The sequence below is a fragment of the Podarcis tiliguerta genome (genome assembly GCF_965153285.1).
Source record: "Podarcis tiliguerta genome assembly, chromosome: 17".
Classification (NCBI taxonomy): domain Eukaryota; kingdom Metazoa; phylum Chordata; class Lepidosauria; order Squamata; family Lacertidae; genus Podarcis; species Podarcis tiliguerta.
In genome coordinates, this window is record NC_139550.1 from 686,473 (window position 1) to 703,716 (window position 17,244).

The 17,244-nt window shown below is 42.5% G+C and overlaps 1 protein-coding gene across 2 annotated transcripts in view; it reads left to right on the plus strand.

Moving 5' to 3' along the window:
- STXBP5L (syntaxin binding protein 5L) overlaps positions 1–17,244 on the plus strand; it is a 62,366-nt gene that overhangs the window by 28,979 nt on the left and 16,143 nt on the right. Inside the window, exons 13-19 of one of the 2 annotated variants that reach the window (XM_083419537.1) lie at positions 504–571; positions 1,609–1,649; positions 5,602–5,816; positions 6,917–7,089; positions 9,454–9,579; positions 10,839–10,990; positions 14,254–14,325. In XM_083419537.1, coding sequence (XP_083275663.1) covers positions 504–571; positions 1,609–1,649; positions 5,602–5,816; positions 6,917–7,089; positions 9,454–9,579; positions 10,839–10,990; positions 14,254–14,325 — 847 coding nt within the window. The remainder of the gene's footprint in view (positions 1–503; positions 572–1,608; positions 1,650–5,601; positions 5,817–6,916; positions 7,090–9,453; positions 9,580–10,838; positions 10,991–14,253; positions 14,326–17,244) is intronic. The other variant, XM_083419538.1, reaches the window with a different exon arrangement.

Here is a 17,244-nt window from a genome sequence, read left to right on the forward strand (position 1 = left end):
TTCCTATCCCCACAAATAATCCAGAGATGCATTTTAAATAAAAGCACACATTCTACTCATGTAAAAACACCAGGCAGGCCCCATAAATAACTCAGAGATGCATTTTAAATAAAAGGACACATTCTACTCATGTAAAAACACGCTGATTCCCAGACCATCTGCGGGCCAGATTTAGAAGGCGATTGGGCCAGATCCGGCCCCCGGACCTTAGTTTGCCTACCCATGCTTTAAAGGTATAGTGCAGAGCTTTCCAAACTTTTCATGTTGGTGAAACGCTTTTTAGACATGCAGCATTTCACTACACAGTAATTCAATTTTACTAGCTAACCAGAGGTTAAACGAACCCCTTTCCAGCCCTGGGAGGAGCACACGCAACATTCACATGACACACCTACATACTGCAGCTGACACACTAACATATATACAGCTGTAAGTTGTCACTTTCCTGGAAATAAAATGCATCATTTCAGTATTCTAAATGTAACTCCTCTGATGGTGTTTAGGAGTGGCCTATCAGTGGCGGAGCATGGAACCTCGGAGCACAGACGTATCCTGAAATTATCATAACAGGGTAAGGAAGCTGCTATTATAGGATGCTGCTTACTGAAGAAGTGGTGGACCCGTTTACGGACCCAACCAGTTTCTGATTTCCCCTTGATCTTGCTAGCTGTCCTCGGGGGTTGTCTCTGGTGATTCACAAATTGACTTCTAGGCTTCTTGTCCCAGTTTTCAGAGCTCAGACTTTCCATGCTTTAATGAAGAGCTGAAAGATGTGAGGCAGCTAGGCTCTTCACAGCTGCTTAACAAGGACTGGCTGTTGCGATGACTTACCAGCTGTGTTCAGTCTGTCTCCCTCACTGCAGGGAGACCGAGGGCCCCTCCAGTACAGTACTGCAGGTGTGTTCCGCAGCATGTGCTTAACATGGGCACCCCCAAACTCGGCCCTCCAGCTGTTTCGGGACTACAACTCCTATCATCCCTGACCACTGCTCTTGTTAGCTAGGGATGATGGGAGTTGTAGTTCCAAAACAGCTGGAGGGCTGAGTTTGGGGGTGCCTGGCTTAACACAATAATAGTGAATTCATGGCGGATTTAATTGTTCTTTATTAGCGTTTATACAGTGTTTCCTCATTATTGATATGTGGATGGACTTCAGCATGAAGTTGCAGGATATGCACTGATTGGAAAAGAAGCAGTCTGACTGCCCAAAACATTTGCTGCTGCAAACAGTATTGAAAGTGAGATTGCATTTGACTGCCCCAATAGCACCATGAGCACAAATGATCATGAATGTGCAATATATAGGACATCTGCAGGGGCCTTGGTATATATGTGACGTTTAGGCTGTGTACAAACTGGAGCTTTAAAGCACATGTGAAGCAGATGGGCAGGGTATAAATAATAGAATTCTTCTTCTTTCCCTCAAAGAATCCTAGCCACTGTAGTCTGTTGTAACTCTATGAAGGGTTAAACTAGAATGCCCAGAATTCTTTGAGGGAAGAAATGTGTTCTTAGTGGTCTTTAAAGCTTCAGTTTGTACACAGCCTTACTAAAAGGTTAACTGTTCTGTACTTTGTTTTAATTGACTTTTAATCTATTCTTTTTAAGTCATGCAGATGGAACAGTGAAATTTTGGGATGCTTCTGCCAGTAAGTGCCAAAACACAATTTTTAAACCATTAATAACTGCATGCTACAAATTTAAAGGAAATAATTGTTTAATTTGTTCATTATTGAAAGGATGGGATTAAACAAAATATTTGTTTAATTTGTTTGTTATTGAAAGGATAGGATTAATGTAACGAATGGAATGAAATTGATTCCCGACATTTCAGTGAGAATGTTGGTGGAAGGAGATCCACATCACTGTGGGGTTTCTTTGTCCAAAGCCATTTGTTCCCCTTTGCCTCCCGTTTCTGTGACATCATGCTCCAGGGTGACAAAATAAGAAATCCTGAAATGTATATATGTTGTTTTCTTTTTAATTCCAAACCAGAGATGGCCAACCTTTCAACATCTCAAGGTATTTTTCAAGGTAGAGGAATTCTGTTTCTAGGGACAGGGTGATCAAGTGAAACATTCAAATGACACCTAGTTTTTACACACGCTTACCTGGGAGTAAACCTCACTGAACCCAGCATGAATTACTTCTGAGCAATGCATGGGGTTGAACTGTTATCCCATTGCAAGGGAAATTATGGATTTAGAGAGGGATGATGAATCAGGGCTTTTATGCTCTGGAAAGGCATTAGTTTATGAAAATTATTATGGCTGGAATTCAGCTGAAGAGCTGCACTAGCGCAAGCGCTTTTGGCTGTGCAATGGAACGTCCCCTCCCTGTCCTCTTCCCACATGTCTTCTTAATCCGCTGCAGAGCGTTGGGGGGAAATCCAAAACAGATTTAGGAAGCATGCAGAGAGAGGAGAGGGAGGGGAAGTTCTGTAGCTCAGCCAGCAGAACTGCTTAGTTTGATACTGCCCTGTGCTACTCTGCTTTCGTTCCCTCACAAGTTCTCTGAATTATATATAGGCTAAAAAAAGAGCCTGGGTACAGCTAGGTTGCATACATGCTATCTAAGTTTGTAGCACAGAAATGTAGTTTTCATGTTTGCCCTCAACATGCCGCTTTCAATCTTGCTTGATTCTAGATCTAGCCATGCACAAGGGTGGGTGGGTGGCTACTTGATATGTGTTTGAAAATCCCCCCATTAGATTATCCACACCTTTTCCTCCCTGCACATGCCCCGGGAGAAGGAAGACAAAAGTGGTGGTTGCAGTCTTGGTATATGCCCACCCAGAGTGCTATTGGGCAGGTGTTAGACATCCCCTATTGCCAGACCACCTACATGGGTTTTCCATTGCAGGGCAATACAGAATCAACCTGCAATGAGCTTTTATTTTTGAAACGAAATCAGTTTCTCAGTAAGTCCTTTTTAGGGGCAACAAATACGCAACGGATCTAGACCGTGTGTGCACTAAATAGAAAACAACAAGTATTCCCTCTCCGTTGGTTCTGGAATGAAATGTAGCGTGTGTTGTAGCCCTAAGAAACAAAACGAAGAAGGGGAAATTTCAGTGCTGTTTTAATTCTGTGCTATGTGGCAGCACGCAGTGGGGCATATCAGTATAGCTTGTGGTGGTGGAACAGTGGTTATACAGGTATCTAATTCTTCTATTGGTTGATTTCCAAGTGAATCAGCCACACACTGTTATCAGTGAGAGTAGCCTTGATCCTGCAGAACTGGTTTGGCATCCGTTTTTCCTCATCATCTTCTCCTGCCCCATCTTTAACCTTTGAGCAGGTGGGAGTACGCACTTGTGAACCTGGGCAGTTGGGCTTAATTTAAAAGCCTTAAATTTCAGAGTCAAAAGGCTGGGGGGAGGGGCAGGGCAGAGGAAAGGAAGATCCCTGGATCCAAAAAGGAAGAGTGGTGCAGGAGGAAGAGGCTCATTGCCGTCCAAGTTCTTGGATGCTCACTTTCTTCCACCTCCTTCTCTCCCACACCCCCTTCGCTCTCCTGTGCAACGCATCACTTTTGAGCGATGGTAGGGCTTGTTGCTTACTAGAGGGGAGTAATTATCTTGCTCTCCCTATTTGTGGCACTGTTATTGTTCTTCAGACTCGGAAGGTAGGGTGTCTGTGCTGCCAACACACACCAGTCCCAGTTGCTGTTTCTCCAACATGTCAATTACACTCTTCTGTCCAGAGCATGGAGCAAGAATCAACACATTTGCAAACGAGGCAGTTCAATTAGTCTGCAATGGTAATCATGGCCTCCATTCAGCAGAGCCTCGGGGCTGATTTGTTGAAGTGGTGAACCATATGCTGCTCAAACACTTGGTCTATTAGCCGGCTCTTTCTTGACTCCAAGCAGGACTCTGGGTTGCCATGTTATTAGGACAGAAGTTTGGCACTACATCCAAGTACATTTGTTTTGGATCTTGTTAAGTAGGTGGTTGTTTAAGGAATTTTGCCATTCCTTTTGAGAACAGTGTAGCATGAATGAATGCAAATTCAGACTCCGCTTCCAATGCCTTTAACCCTTTCTGTTTGCTCTGCAAACAAAAAAGAAGACTAGCAGGTTGGTTGCTGTGTCCGTGGCACAGAAACACGTATCTGTGTTGTGAGCAATGCTTTGCTGTGTGAGGGGCTAGAATGTGCAGCGGTAGGAACTCCACTGTCTGTGCCTTTTTAATGTTGTGTTTTAATGCTGTAACCCACCCTGGAACCTCAGGATGAACTGTGGTTAATTAATAATAATTAATTACAGTGCTGAGTGACACAGAGTTGTGTGGGAAAGAAAGATGATAGAATTCACATTACTTAAGAACCTCCTGTAGCACGTAGCATAGAATTGTGTTTAGAACAAGGGAGATACAGTACAGTATTTCATACAGTGTGACCCCTGAGCAGCAGTTGTGTTCCCTAAAAATGCCAATGCAATCCTACCTCATCAGGGAAAGGTAGGGTTTAGGGAACACACTGTGAATTGCACCAGTGTTACAGGGAAAAAATACTAAAAATACATTTGTATCCCATACAAATGTGTTGATGATTGATGCAAATAATTCAACAATCGACATATGAAGGGAGTTGTTAGGTAAGGCCTTTTGAGGCGCTCTCCCTCTATCGGTGTGGCTTGCTGGTTTTTCTGCATTCACCTTGCTGGCCTTCCTATTAGTTTCTCCTAGGTTTTAGGGTTCTTGCTTTTGTCCAGGATGGTCTGGCAGATTGGAGATCCTTCCCATGGATGAGTCAACCAGCAGTTGGCCTTGCTCCTTGATTAAAAGGGGGAGGGAATGTCCTGAAGGATATTTAATGCCTCCCTTGAGAAAAGGAACTTGTGGTAAGAAAAAATCCCGAGTTTTGCACTTTTCAAATGGAAGCCAGACATATATTGAACAACTGTGTCCAACTTGATGTGCTTACAAGATGGGTAGGGTGATAGATAAAGATTTGAGCACCCTTTGCACATCTTATGGCCTCAGAATTGTATGACTATCTTCAGTATATATATTTTCATTCTTTTTATTGTTATCCTAAAAGGCATTACAGAAAGAAGCAAAGAAAGTAAATGGGCAGGATTGAACTCAGGTCTTGCGTGTGTGGAAGGTGGTCTGCTTGTACAACCGGAACGTGGTCCATCTCCTCTCCACCCAGTAAACCCGCTCTAGTGGGGTGGGGAAAACCCCAGAACAGGTTTGGAGGGAGTGCAGAGGGGGTTACGTCCCATTGCATGAGTCAACCTTGTTCTGCCCACACCTGCTCCTCTTAGGGCTACATTGGATTCCATCATAGATCTTCAATTTTTTTAAGGTAGAGGATTCCTTATGTTGAAAGGTTGACCTTCTTTTTCATACACCCTAAAAGAGCAGGGCTGTATCCTGTTGCTAAGGTATGTCTCTCTTTTTCGTCTTCTCTGAGAGCAGAGCACAGATAACAGTAGATATGATCTAGTATGAAACTCAATAATGCTGCATTTTGCACTGTTTCACTGTAGTATCTAACAATACTGGAAAAGACAGATTGTGATATTTACAGATAATGAGCATATATTAATCTAGTTTAAAGCAATATAATAGATGTCTTCAATATTCTCCAGTTACACTGCAGATGTTATACAAGTTAAAAACCTCAAAGGTTTTTGAAAAGCAGAAGTCAGAAGGAAAACCAGCGCCAGAAAACACAGAAGAGGATCCTTTTGCCATCCAGTTGATGTACTGGTGCCCTGAAAGTAGACTATTTTGTGTAGCAGGAGTCTCTGGCTATGTTATTGTTTACAGATTCAGCAAGCATGAAGTGAATACTGAAATCTCAGTAAGTTTGCATGAGTTTTGCTTATATATTGCATTGCTTACTTCAAGGCTTGGTGGGGAGTTTTGAAACACATCATATTCCACAGTTGCATGTAGCATAAGTGAAAAGCTTAGATTTTGTTAATCAAGTAAAATTTCAGATAGATGGTGTTAAGTTGTGGGCGAACATATCAGACGACACAGTGATTTCTCCAGAGCAGCTCTTTATTGTAAGCTGGACAGACTGAACAGCAAACAGCTCAGCCGGCCTGCTTTTATAGGAGCCAGCTGTCAACATTGTATCAACAACAACCCAGGGTTTCCCGCCTAAAATAACTGACGTGGACCTGAGTGAAAACTATCTACAGTATCCCCCTGTTGGCCCAGGGTGAGAATATCAGTACATAACTGTCAGGGAAGAGATGGGATGTTGCAACACAGAACTATGTTTGAAACAGGCAATGCAATAATGACTGCACGTTTTAACTTCCTCTATATAATGTATAAATATATACAATATAATATATGCCAGTGATTGTAACACTATTTCATGTGTACTACTGTGAACTGTTACATAGGAAGGCCTTGGGTACAGATTGCATTTGAGCCAGTTGATTACTTAAAAAAACAAGAACCCAAAATCAAATTCTCAGATGCAAAACATTTTACTGGGTGGTACTGTCTTTCTTCATAATAACCTTGTGTTTCTGTTTCTGAGATAACATTAGTGGTACAAAACTCCCAGGAGCCCAAATTCATGGCGATGAATATGTTGAACAACTGCTATAAGTACCCTCTAGCTCATGCTTAGGAAGAGAGAGCAAAAAGCCCATTGTTATCCCCGAAATCCAGGTCTTAGGTTATAAGACTTCCCATCCCATTTGTGTTAGTTCTTTAGAGGGTTGGTTAATGGGCAAGTTCTGTGGAGGATATTTAGTGTTGATTATATTTTCATTCCTCCCCTTAATTCATTCCTCCCCTTCATTCTAACTGAACTTATACCTTATCAAATGAATCTCTGGATTGCTATACTAGGAAATGACCAGATTTATTCCTGCTACTTATTTTTATTCAGAAAATGCCCTGATTTCATAAAATAACTTGGGTTTTAATTTCCTTAAGTCTTTAGAGGTGCACCTCCAAAGTGAGGCCGAAGATATCATTAGTCCCGAGGCAGAAATGATTCCTCCATTTCCAAATGCCTCTTCCCCTCTTCCATCTTTAAAAGATCTCTCAGGCAGTACAAACACTGTGGCATCTGAAGGAACGATGAAGGACAGTATCCCATGTCTCAGGTAAACAATTTAGATGGTTGAAAGGCTTGTTTCCCTCTCCCTCTGTTGTCCTCTCTTCTGTCAAAGCTTGTTGTTGTTTAGTTGTTTAGTCGTGTCCGACTCTTCGTGACCCCCTGGACCAGAGCACACCAGGCACTCCTGTCTTCCACTGCCTCCTGCAGTTTGTCAAAGCTTAGGATATAAAATTCCTTAAGGCGGGCAGGGATTTGTTTTTGTTTAGATTTGCTTGGCTTGTATTGCACTGTGTAGAACCCAGCAATGGCCAGTGGAATGGAATGAGGTGGCATTCCTTTACCGGCTCCCAGGAGCCGTGCATTTAGTATTGTGGACCCAAATTTATGGAACTCCCTTCCAGCTGAGGACAGGCAGGCTTCCTTGCTCCCTTTTTTTTATTCCAGCAGGCATTTTAATTGATGCTTGATTTTCCAGTTGTAACTTACTTTTATTTTTTCATATCTAGCGTGTCTAAATAAATAAGTGATGAGATAAAAATTATTGAAACTAAACAGGATGATGATGTATCAAAGATGATATATAAAGAGGCAGATAAAAATATAGAAAGTATACTAGCCAAATGTTTTGACCACATAGTCTTCTTTGGTGGATCAAGCACTGGGCATTAGAAAGCAGGTGTGAGGGAGCAGTGACATACAGAGGCAGAGTGTGGATTCAACATGGCCCCAGTTTTTATTGATTCCCATAGACTGTCTTGCAGGACATCTTTGGGAGAGGAAAAGGCTAAGGAGTAAACCCTACACAAATCCGAAGTAGAGTACCTAGGACAGTTGGATGGCACTGTGTACTGCTGCAACTCCTGCAGCCAAGCTGGTGCCAAGCATATTGCTCTGCATCAGTGAGGCTGAGAGGGGGCAGATTTTGTCATCTGGGCAGCCCTGGACCTCCAGACACACTGCCCAGGCTTGCTTCCCAGGGAGGTCACTTCAGTGCTGCTAATGTAGCAAAAACAACATGGGGGGGGGTCACAGTTACATGTTACCAGTCTCTGTAGCCACAGCGGGCGCTGTGGTTCTCCAGTAGTTCCCTGTGGAGGCGCACTCCATTGCCTCTAGAGATAGACAGATGCCAACAACAATGGACTGGGGTTTTGTGCAGCATCAGGCAAGGACCCATCCGCCAGGCAGCCTGTTTTCTAGCCTGCTGTTTTCACCTTGCCTGCTGGGTAACCTGAAGGAGTTGTCAGCAGGTCTGTCCATGACATGGGGCCACTCTGGGAGGTCCTGCCACAACCTGCATCCGATAACCAACCGAGGTCGCTGCTTGACTCCCAGAGTCTGATCAGGTCCCATGTAGCAACAGTCCCCCTGACTGGTAAACAGACTGACTTCTTGCTCTCTGCAGTGAATGACTTGGCCTGTGATGGCAAGCTTCAATCAATCCGACCTCCTGAGTCAGTTTATCTTCAGGCTTCCATACATTAGGTACAGCAGAGCTTTTTTGTTTTTTTGAGAGAAAACCTTTGAGAGAAAAATTTCTTATAGCCTATGTAGATTATTTCAGATATTCTGCCCTAAATCACAGTCTCTTCTGAAAACTATAGATGTTTACTAGGTGGATAGCTCAGCTGGTAGAACATGAGACTTAAATTTGGGGTTGTGAGTTTGAGCCCCCTGTTGGGCAAGATATTCCTTCGTTGCAATGGGTTAGACTAGATGACCCTTGTGATCCCTTCCAACTCTACAGTTCTGTAGGCATAGAAGAGGAAGAATGAGAAGGCAGCTCCAGGGACACACTTAAGAACTGAATTCCCTCTCCGCAGAGGCCCGTTTGGCACCCACATTGCAGAGTTTTCTTTACATGCTGAAGACACACCTCTTTGCCCCGGCCTTTGACACATTAGATATGTATTTTATGACCCACCCTATTCTGTTGATTGAAATCTCTTTTGGATTTTTTTCTAAATTACTATATTTATAAATAGGTGTAACCTCATGCTGAAGGGAGGGTAAGAAACCAAGTCATAATAACAACTACAACCAATGAAAGCAGGGTTGCCATATTTCAAAGAATGAAAATTCAAACAGAAAATTTGTTGAGCTTTCTCTATCTTTTTTTGGAGCAAAATTGCAAAGAAATTGGACGTTTCTGAGGGAAATCGGCAAAAAATACACTACCAACATGGGTTGCCATCCATCCAGATTTTCCCAGGCATTTTGCCTATTTCTGTCCGGACACTGCTTGCGGCTGTAGTATTCCAGATATGTCCAGGACATTCTGGATGTTTGCCAACCCTAAATGAGAGTAGAGGTGATGCAACGGGAAGTTCTCTCCTCCAAGTAGTTTTTGCAATTCTGTCTTCTGGTATAGCTTGGTCATTCTGTTCACAGTTTGTCCTTTTGCTCTTAGTGTTAAGACTCGTGCTGTGAGGATGCCTCCTGGTTACCAAGCGGTCCTTGTTATTCAGTTGGTGTGCGCTGATGGCGACTCTCCCCAACAGATAACCAGCCTAGCAGCAAACTCCGCATACGGCTTGTAAGTGGAAATATACTCAGAGTCCTGTAGTGATTTCATGCTCTTAATTGCAGCTTGTAAAACAGTGATTTGATTGCCCCCCAAACCTCAGGTTTTTATATTGATTATTTACACAGTGAGTCCCGTCTGATTGGCTGATTCTGCTTCCCTCCTGGAGCCTGATTGGTCTTTTCCTGCAAGCCAATCAGTTGTTGCATTCTATGATCCTACCAGCCTAATAGGCTGATTAACTTCCTCCTGGAGCCTGATTGGTCTTCTTCTGCAAGCCAATCAGTTGTTGCATTCTAGGATCTTACTTGCCTATTGTTCTAGGCTCCAAGCTTAGTACATAACATAAGTTAACCCAAAATATTTTAATTTTCTTCAGGAGATCATGTTTTTGCCAGTGTTGCTTGCACTGCTTTGCACTGCAACGTGTCCTTTGGGGGGGGGTTGCAGCAGGAGAATGGCAAAACTTCTCAGACACATGCCTTCTAGGCACACGGCAAGCATACGTGTTTCTGAGTCCTAACTATCAACAGAATTATCCCTTGGTTTGGTTACTAACTGAGTGGTGCCTGCTGCTGTTCTTCCAACAATCAAGCCCCATTGCTCCCAGAGAGTGTGTGGTGTGTGTGGTGGCAAGAAGACCCACATGTTAGCCACAGCAGGCTGTAAGTGGCCAGATGACTTCCTCTGGAGTGTTATAAAAGGAGAACATTTTTCTTTAAAAAAATCTATCAGAGGCAGCACTAGAGCCCTGTTTCCACGGCTACAGATTCTAAAGCAGGCTAAAGTAGACATGATTTGATCTGGGTCATGAACTGCCTGGATTAAATCAGGTGAGTCCACTTTGGAATCCGAGATCTGTGGAATTTTCATCCCTAATGACAATGCAGCCTCATGGGGTGGGAGAGATGAGTTTCTCTTATGCTACAGCTTCCAGTGCATTGAGGACATCCAAGGGTGGTTCTGAGGACAATTCCATCTCCCATTCTGCAGCTCCATGGCCTCAGTCCTCTGAGCTGGAAAACTGGAATGACAAGCTGTGTATTGTATGTATGAAATGCACGATCAGGGTGAACAGACGTGTTTCAGCGTCAATTGAAAGAGAGTTGGAGTGGTATTTCCACATCGCAAGAAGCATTTGGTTGGGGATGGGTGTAAATGGAATGAAGAGTCATGCATAGCCCAACTTTTTCCTTTAACTGTGGATGGATCGTTGCTTGAAGCAGATAATACCAAAGCACAGTGTCCTTGAAGAATGTTTCTTTCAACAGAGTTGCATTTGGAAACTGCAATGGTTTGGCTGTTGTGGATTTTATGCAGAAGACCACGCTGCTGAGCATGGGAAGCCTTGAGCTCTACGGGTCAAGTGATCCTTATCAACGGCAGCCTCGCTCTCCTCGCAGAAGCAAGCAGTTTACTGCAGGTAGGACATGAAATGTAATTAGGAAGAACTGGGACAGCATTTTCTCTTGCTGCCTGCAGTTTTTGGAATGGGTTAAAAATGCATGTGGGCTAGTTGAGAGAAAGTTCATAACGACATGAAAAGCAGCGGACAGACTGCTTGTCATGTACTGATGGTATTATTATTATTATTATTATTATTATTATTATTATTTATTTATTTTACCCACCCTTCACCCTTAGGTTGTGTGGTGGGTTACAACAATTTAAAACATGACATTAAAATTACTATTTTTTTAAAAAACACCTTCTCCTGGGCTGCCACACCCCACCCAAGCTTCTGAGGGCAGTGGAGCTGTGAAGAAGGCCCTCTCTGCCAATCTTAACACCTGAGAGGATCTGTAAAGAAGGATGCAGCCTAAGCCATTTAGGGCTTTAAATTTTAAAATGAGCATTTTAAATTGGGCCCAGAAACAAAATGGCAACCAGTGCAGCTGATTTTAAAGCAGGGGTTACGTGAGATCTAAATAAGATCCCAGCTAGTAATCTGGCCACTGTGTTCTGAACCAATTGACGTTTCTGGGTGATCTGGAAGGATGACCAAGATGATAAAAGGTCTGAAAATCAAGACTTGTGAAGAACAGTTGAGGATATTTTTAGCATGGAGAAGATCAGGCTGAGAGGAGAGAAGATAGCCATCTTCAAATACCTCAAGGGCTGTCTTGTAGAAGATGGAGCAAGCTTGTTTTCTCTGGAGGGTAGGATCCGAGCCAATGGATTCAAGTTACAAGAAAGGAGATTCTGACTAAACATCAGGAAGAACTTTCTGATGGTATGAGGTGTTCAACAGTGGAACTGACTTCCTCAAAAGCTGGTGGACTCTTCTTCATTCAAGTTTATTAAGCTGAGGTTGGGTGGCAGTCTGTCGTAGATGCTTTAGGTGAGACTCCCTCATTGCAAGGGTTTGGACTAGCTCAGCCTCAGTGTCCCCTCCAACTCTACAATTCTATGATTAAGAAGTTCAGAACAGACAACTTTCATGCTCAGCCTCGCTGTGCTCTTCGTTAGCATTTTGATTCCTCCCCTTGTTAAAGCCTTCAGAAAACTAAGAAATGTTTAATTTGCATTCTGCCTTTATTATCTTTTAAAACATTAGTTGAGGCAAATGAAACAAACTCTAAACATCTAATCATCAGTACCTAAGTGCAGCAGGATGAAGATCACAAATTTCAGATATAGTATCACACTATATAGAGTTTTCTGAAGCTCTGTACAGAGCTTACTCTTTTGAATCAGGTATTGGTTTACTTTTGTTTTATCTTGTTTGAAATCCACTCTTCAGCAAAGCTTACAGGATAGTTTCTGACAGGGAGAGAATATTGTATTTTGGATGCTTTGAAAAATAAAAAATAATTTGTTTTAGACAACTGCATAATAAATATTTATTTCAAGGCTGGATTCAAGCTATGATTTAGTTGAAAGCCTCCACTGCTTGTAGTCTAGCAGTGAGGTTTTTAAATAGTTATACTGCTGAATAGGACAAACACAAGAGACCCAACAGCTTCGCAGGTAAGCACATACCCATTGGTGGATGGGATGAGGCAGAAGTAGGCTGCCCGTAAGCATACATACTCATGCAGCCTAAACACACAGCCATACATTCTTCTGCACAAACATGTGGAGAGTATGGAGATAAGTCAGCATCCCCAATTCCGCCCCCCCCCCCAGCTTTCCAGGGCTTCTGCTCTTTACTTGCTGGTAGGGGTGGAAGGATCGTGTCTCTCTCTCTCTCTCTCTCTCTCTCTCTCTGTCTTTTCAGTTGTCCAAATCTCTGCAGCAGTTTGCATTTACTTATTTAATTGTTTTAAAAAAACCTTCTGAAAAGTCATCAGCATTTTAAGGCCAAATTACTCATTTGTAGCACACACTTTTTGCAAGCCGTCCCCACCACCACCACCGTAAGGCATTTTTTAAATGTTATGTTCAACAGAATGTTCATTCTAATGCACATTTCCCCCTAATATATTCAGTTTTGTAAATCTTGTTTGGTTGGAGAATTGGGTTACAAATTGTGGAGAAGTGTGAAGGATGGCGGTGTTTTGGTTCTCATATTGTTTGGGAATATTGTGTGGGTTTGATTCGTCTTCGAATGCAACTGAATTGAACTGCTCCCCCATCTTTGTCTTGTGCTCCAAGAGGACTATCCACATACTTTAGGAGTTGCCTAATGACTAAAGCACATCCTTTCTGTTTTTCCATTGGTCAGTAAGCATTTTCTCCCTGACCTAATTGGGAGCAGATTGGTTTTTCAATTGGTAGAAAGTTCAGAGGACACCTTAAGTCTGTTCTCTTCATAAATATGCTATAAGCTTAGAGCAAACACACATGATGATGGCAATCCATGCTTAAATCTTCCTGATACCTATTTCAACCTTAAAAGCAGCTGGGGGTGGAGCAGAATTTGGATTTGTCTCCTGAAGCTGAGGAAGGAGAGATTGAATACCCACTCCCCAGGTCATTTCCTTGCCCGAAATTGCTCACTTGAAATAAGCCACGGTTCTGTCTTCCTCCTCCTGCCCTCCAACAAAGGCTAGTGACAGCTTCAGGGGCTCATTTCCATTGGGAAAATGGTGTGGAGCAAAGGGTTTAACCCCACACAAGTATCACAACCCTGGTGCAAATCCACGGCTGCTTACAAAGCTAGCAAGGAAGCTGAGTGATCAGTTATGGATATTGTGCGTCATGCTTGGTTTTCAGTGGCACAAGGATGCAAACTTGGCATAACAGACAGGGGGGCTGACCAAGTTGCAAAGGAGAAACAACCTTAAATCTCCCAGGTGAAGTCAGATGTAGTAGTTTTGTTTGTTTGTTTGTTTGTTTTTGTCACTTACATCCTACACAGTCAACAAACTCCACCGGACAGTTTCTACTACAGCTTACCTGGCGAAACTTTAGAGGAGCAATTAAGCTACTGGAAAAAAAGGATGAAATGATTTTGGAACAGCAAAACTCTCTAAGCCTTTCAGAAATGTCTTTTTTTAAAAAGACATGACATACTTGCACTCTCTTTTACTGGCTTGCCAGTATCCATCCCACATTTTTTAGTTCTTAAATTAATTTATTTGGTGTGTCTTCTGACTCAGAGGAGCCTGTGAAGACAGGTGTGAAGGTTCCTTCACCTGGGCTTATGTAGATGCTCTTATCATTTCCTTTCACTTTGGACTGTTTTTTCCCCACTCTTTCCTCTGCCTGCTGCTGCTGCTGATATTCTGGCATGTTCCCAAGACAACTTTTGCATGCGTGGCCTGTCTAACTTTTATCCTGATTTAACGAAACGGATCCGTACTTCCTATCAGAGTAAGTTCTCCAAAGAATAGGACAAGTGCTTCGTCAGGTGTCGGTGTGTTTCCATCCAACATGCATGCCATTTCCTCCTTTTTGGATGACGCGTGAAACATGCCTTGTTATACAGTGGTACCTTGGTTCTCAAACTTAATCTGTTCCGGAAGTCTGTTCTAAAACCAAAGGGCGCTTTCCCATAGAAAGTAATGCAAAATGGATTAATCCATTCCAGACTTTTAAAAACAACCCCTAAAACAGCAAATTAACATGAATTTTACTATTTAACGAGGCCATTGATCCATGAAATGAAAGCAATAAAGGATGTACTCCACTCACACAATCAATCAATCAGTAGCTGAACTGGGTTCCACACAGTCACAAAAACAAAACAAAAACTCAAAATAAATAGCAAAAACAGACAGACCTCAGCGTAACACTCAAAACCAAAATGTAACATTCAAATCGGAAGCGTAACACTCAAAACAGAGCATGTTCGGTTTCTAAAAAAAGTAATCAAACCGGAACACTTATTTCCGGGTTTGCAGTGTTTGGGTTGTATGAGTACCAAGGTGTTTGAGAACCAAGGTATCACTGTAGTAGTAATTGTAAATGTACCATCTCTAGATCGGATGATTATTCTAGTTGAAATGATGGTGAAATTTAGCAGAAATGGTTTTAATTTTCATTCATTTATTTACTTCATGAAATTTATACATTTGGTTGCAAAAAAAAACCCAACCACCTCATAGTTCTTCACCCAAAGAAAATTGCTAGAAGAGCAATGGGTTTTCTGTTGAGGTTTTCGTGGATGGGGACAAAAGCTGTGGCGACTTGCGAGAGCCTGCGCAGGCTGCCTCTTTGGGCTGGGCATTTGCAAGTGTCCTGCATAAAGTGTGGAACCATCTTCAATATTTCTGTAATATGCATGCGTGTGTGAACATATGTCTCAGAAACCCTGGCCCAACGAGGGTTGCAAGACATACGTAAATGGATGTTTAAATATGTGTGCATGTTTGTCGCCCCACCCCCGCTCTGTTTTTCTTTCCCTTCCAAATCAGTGGCAAACCCTTGCTGGCTGTAAATGGGGTAAGCGACCACAGTACAGAACACACAGCAATCAGATTTGTTTCTGCATGAAGTACGAATCTGTCTTCAGTACTTTTGGCAACTGAAGAGAAGCATAATGCTCTTTGCGCGTTAAAGTCTGTTTTTATATACAGTGGTGCCCCGCAAGACGAATGCCTCGCAAGACAGAAAACCCGCTAGACGAAAGGGTTTTCCATTTTGGAGGTGCTTCGCAAAACGAATTTCTCTATGGGCTTGCTTCGCAATACGAAAATGTCTTGCGATTCTTGCGATTTTTTTTCGCTCCCCACCCCCTTTTTCTAAGGCACTAAGCTGCTAATAGCCTTTTAGCAGCTAATCCGCTAATCCCTTAAGCCTTTAATAGCCGCTAATAGCCCTAATCCGCTAATCCGCTAATGGGGTTGCTTCGCTAGACGAAAAAACCGCTAGACGCGCGGAACGGATTCTTTTCGTCTTGCGAGGCACCACTGTATTTAAAAAAATGATATGCATTTGGAGGGAAGTTGAGAGGTTAGTACTTTGTGCAGATGTGCCACATTTTGGGCACATGTACCACCTTCTTCTTCAAATCAATACCAAGAGAAGCTGGGCCTGTACAGCACTGGTTTGCAAGCCATTGTGTCAATATCACATCCTCTCTCATCAGGACAAAGTTGTCACATTTTTCTGGCTAACTGGGGGCTTTTTGGAGGATGGGGAAGGACTGCAGCATGGCAGGAAATTGATGAATGTTCCTTCGCTGTGCACTGCAGTCCCAGTGAAAATTGGGGAGTCCCGCATACATACACACCTTGGCATTCACTTCAGAGCACTCTTTCACCACACCAGCCTTGCTGCCATCTTGTACCTCCCCGTCGTCATCCTGGTAGGCAGCAGCAATGGATGGCTGGAGGTCAGGTGAGCCCCTGCTGTCTTGTGACTGGTGTCTTGTCTAGTTCGTCTCTTGACTCGTCAGAATGGATTAGTTTTAATGAGAATACTCAGTTGTAGCCTTCTGCATGAGATCAAATCTCTCAGGGCTTGCCAGAAATTCTTGAAACTTTAAATATATACATTCCAAAGTCGTTTCTCCTTCTGAAAGTATTAATCTCCAGAAATATTGTACTAGGGATATTTAGGGAAATTTAGTTTTTGCTTCTGGAATTATTTTCTCTGCATATCTTACGTGGAAGCATACATCCTTACTGAAAGATATGAGAGGCACCTAACTTTGTCTTAGTGACTTGAACAATGCTTTCTGAGATAAGCTTAGTGTTGCAAGCCTTGCTTAATAGTTGAAATGTAGCTTGTTGCTTACTGCTGTTCACCAAGGTTTGTACTGTTGTACCTTGGATTACTTGGTCAAAGCAAGCATGTAAAAAGCAGAGTAGTTGCTCTCTTGGTGAGCCAGGCTGAACTGTTAAATATTCTGAGCACAGTTTAGTTCCCTTAGAATTGCTACACACCAAGACAACAGGAGAAAGAGAGGAGATAAGAGGAAACCTTGGAAGAAGGGGATGGGAAGTTGCTTAAAGTATAATTTTTGAATGTACGATGTGTGTATTCTTTGATATCCTAACAAGGCCACTTCTTATTTCCTTTAGAGATCCTTTTTTGTTAGCACTGTTTTAGTTTATGTTTTGTTGATATGGAATTCATCAAAAACATGAATCAAATCAATTTTTTTTAAATGAATAGTATCAGGCATCCAGACTGGGATATATATAAAAAAGAATTTCTACACACTGAGGAAGATCCTAACATCCAGCTGAAGGAATAAGAGAAGGAATTGTCACAGGGTCTGCTACTAATTGCAGGCATGCTTGCATTCTTTGAAATGACTATTTTGGTGTTTCTGTTGAAATTTAT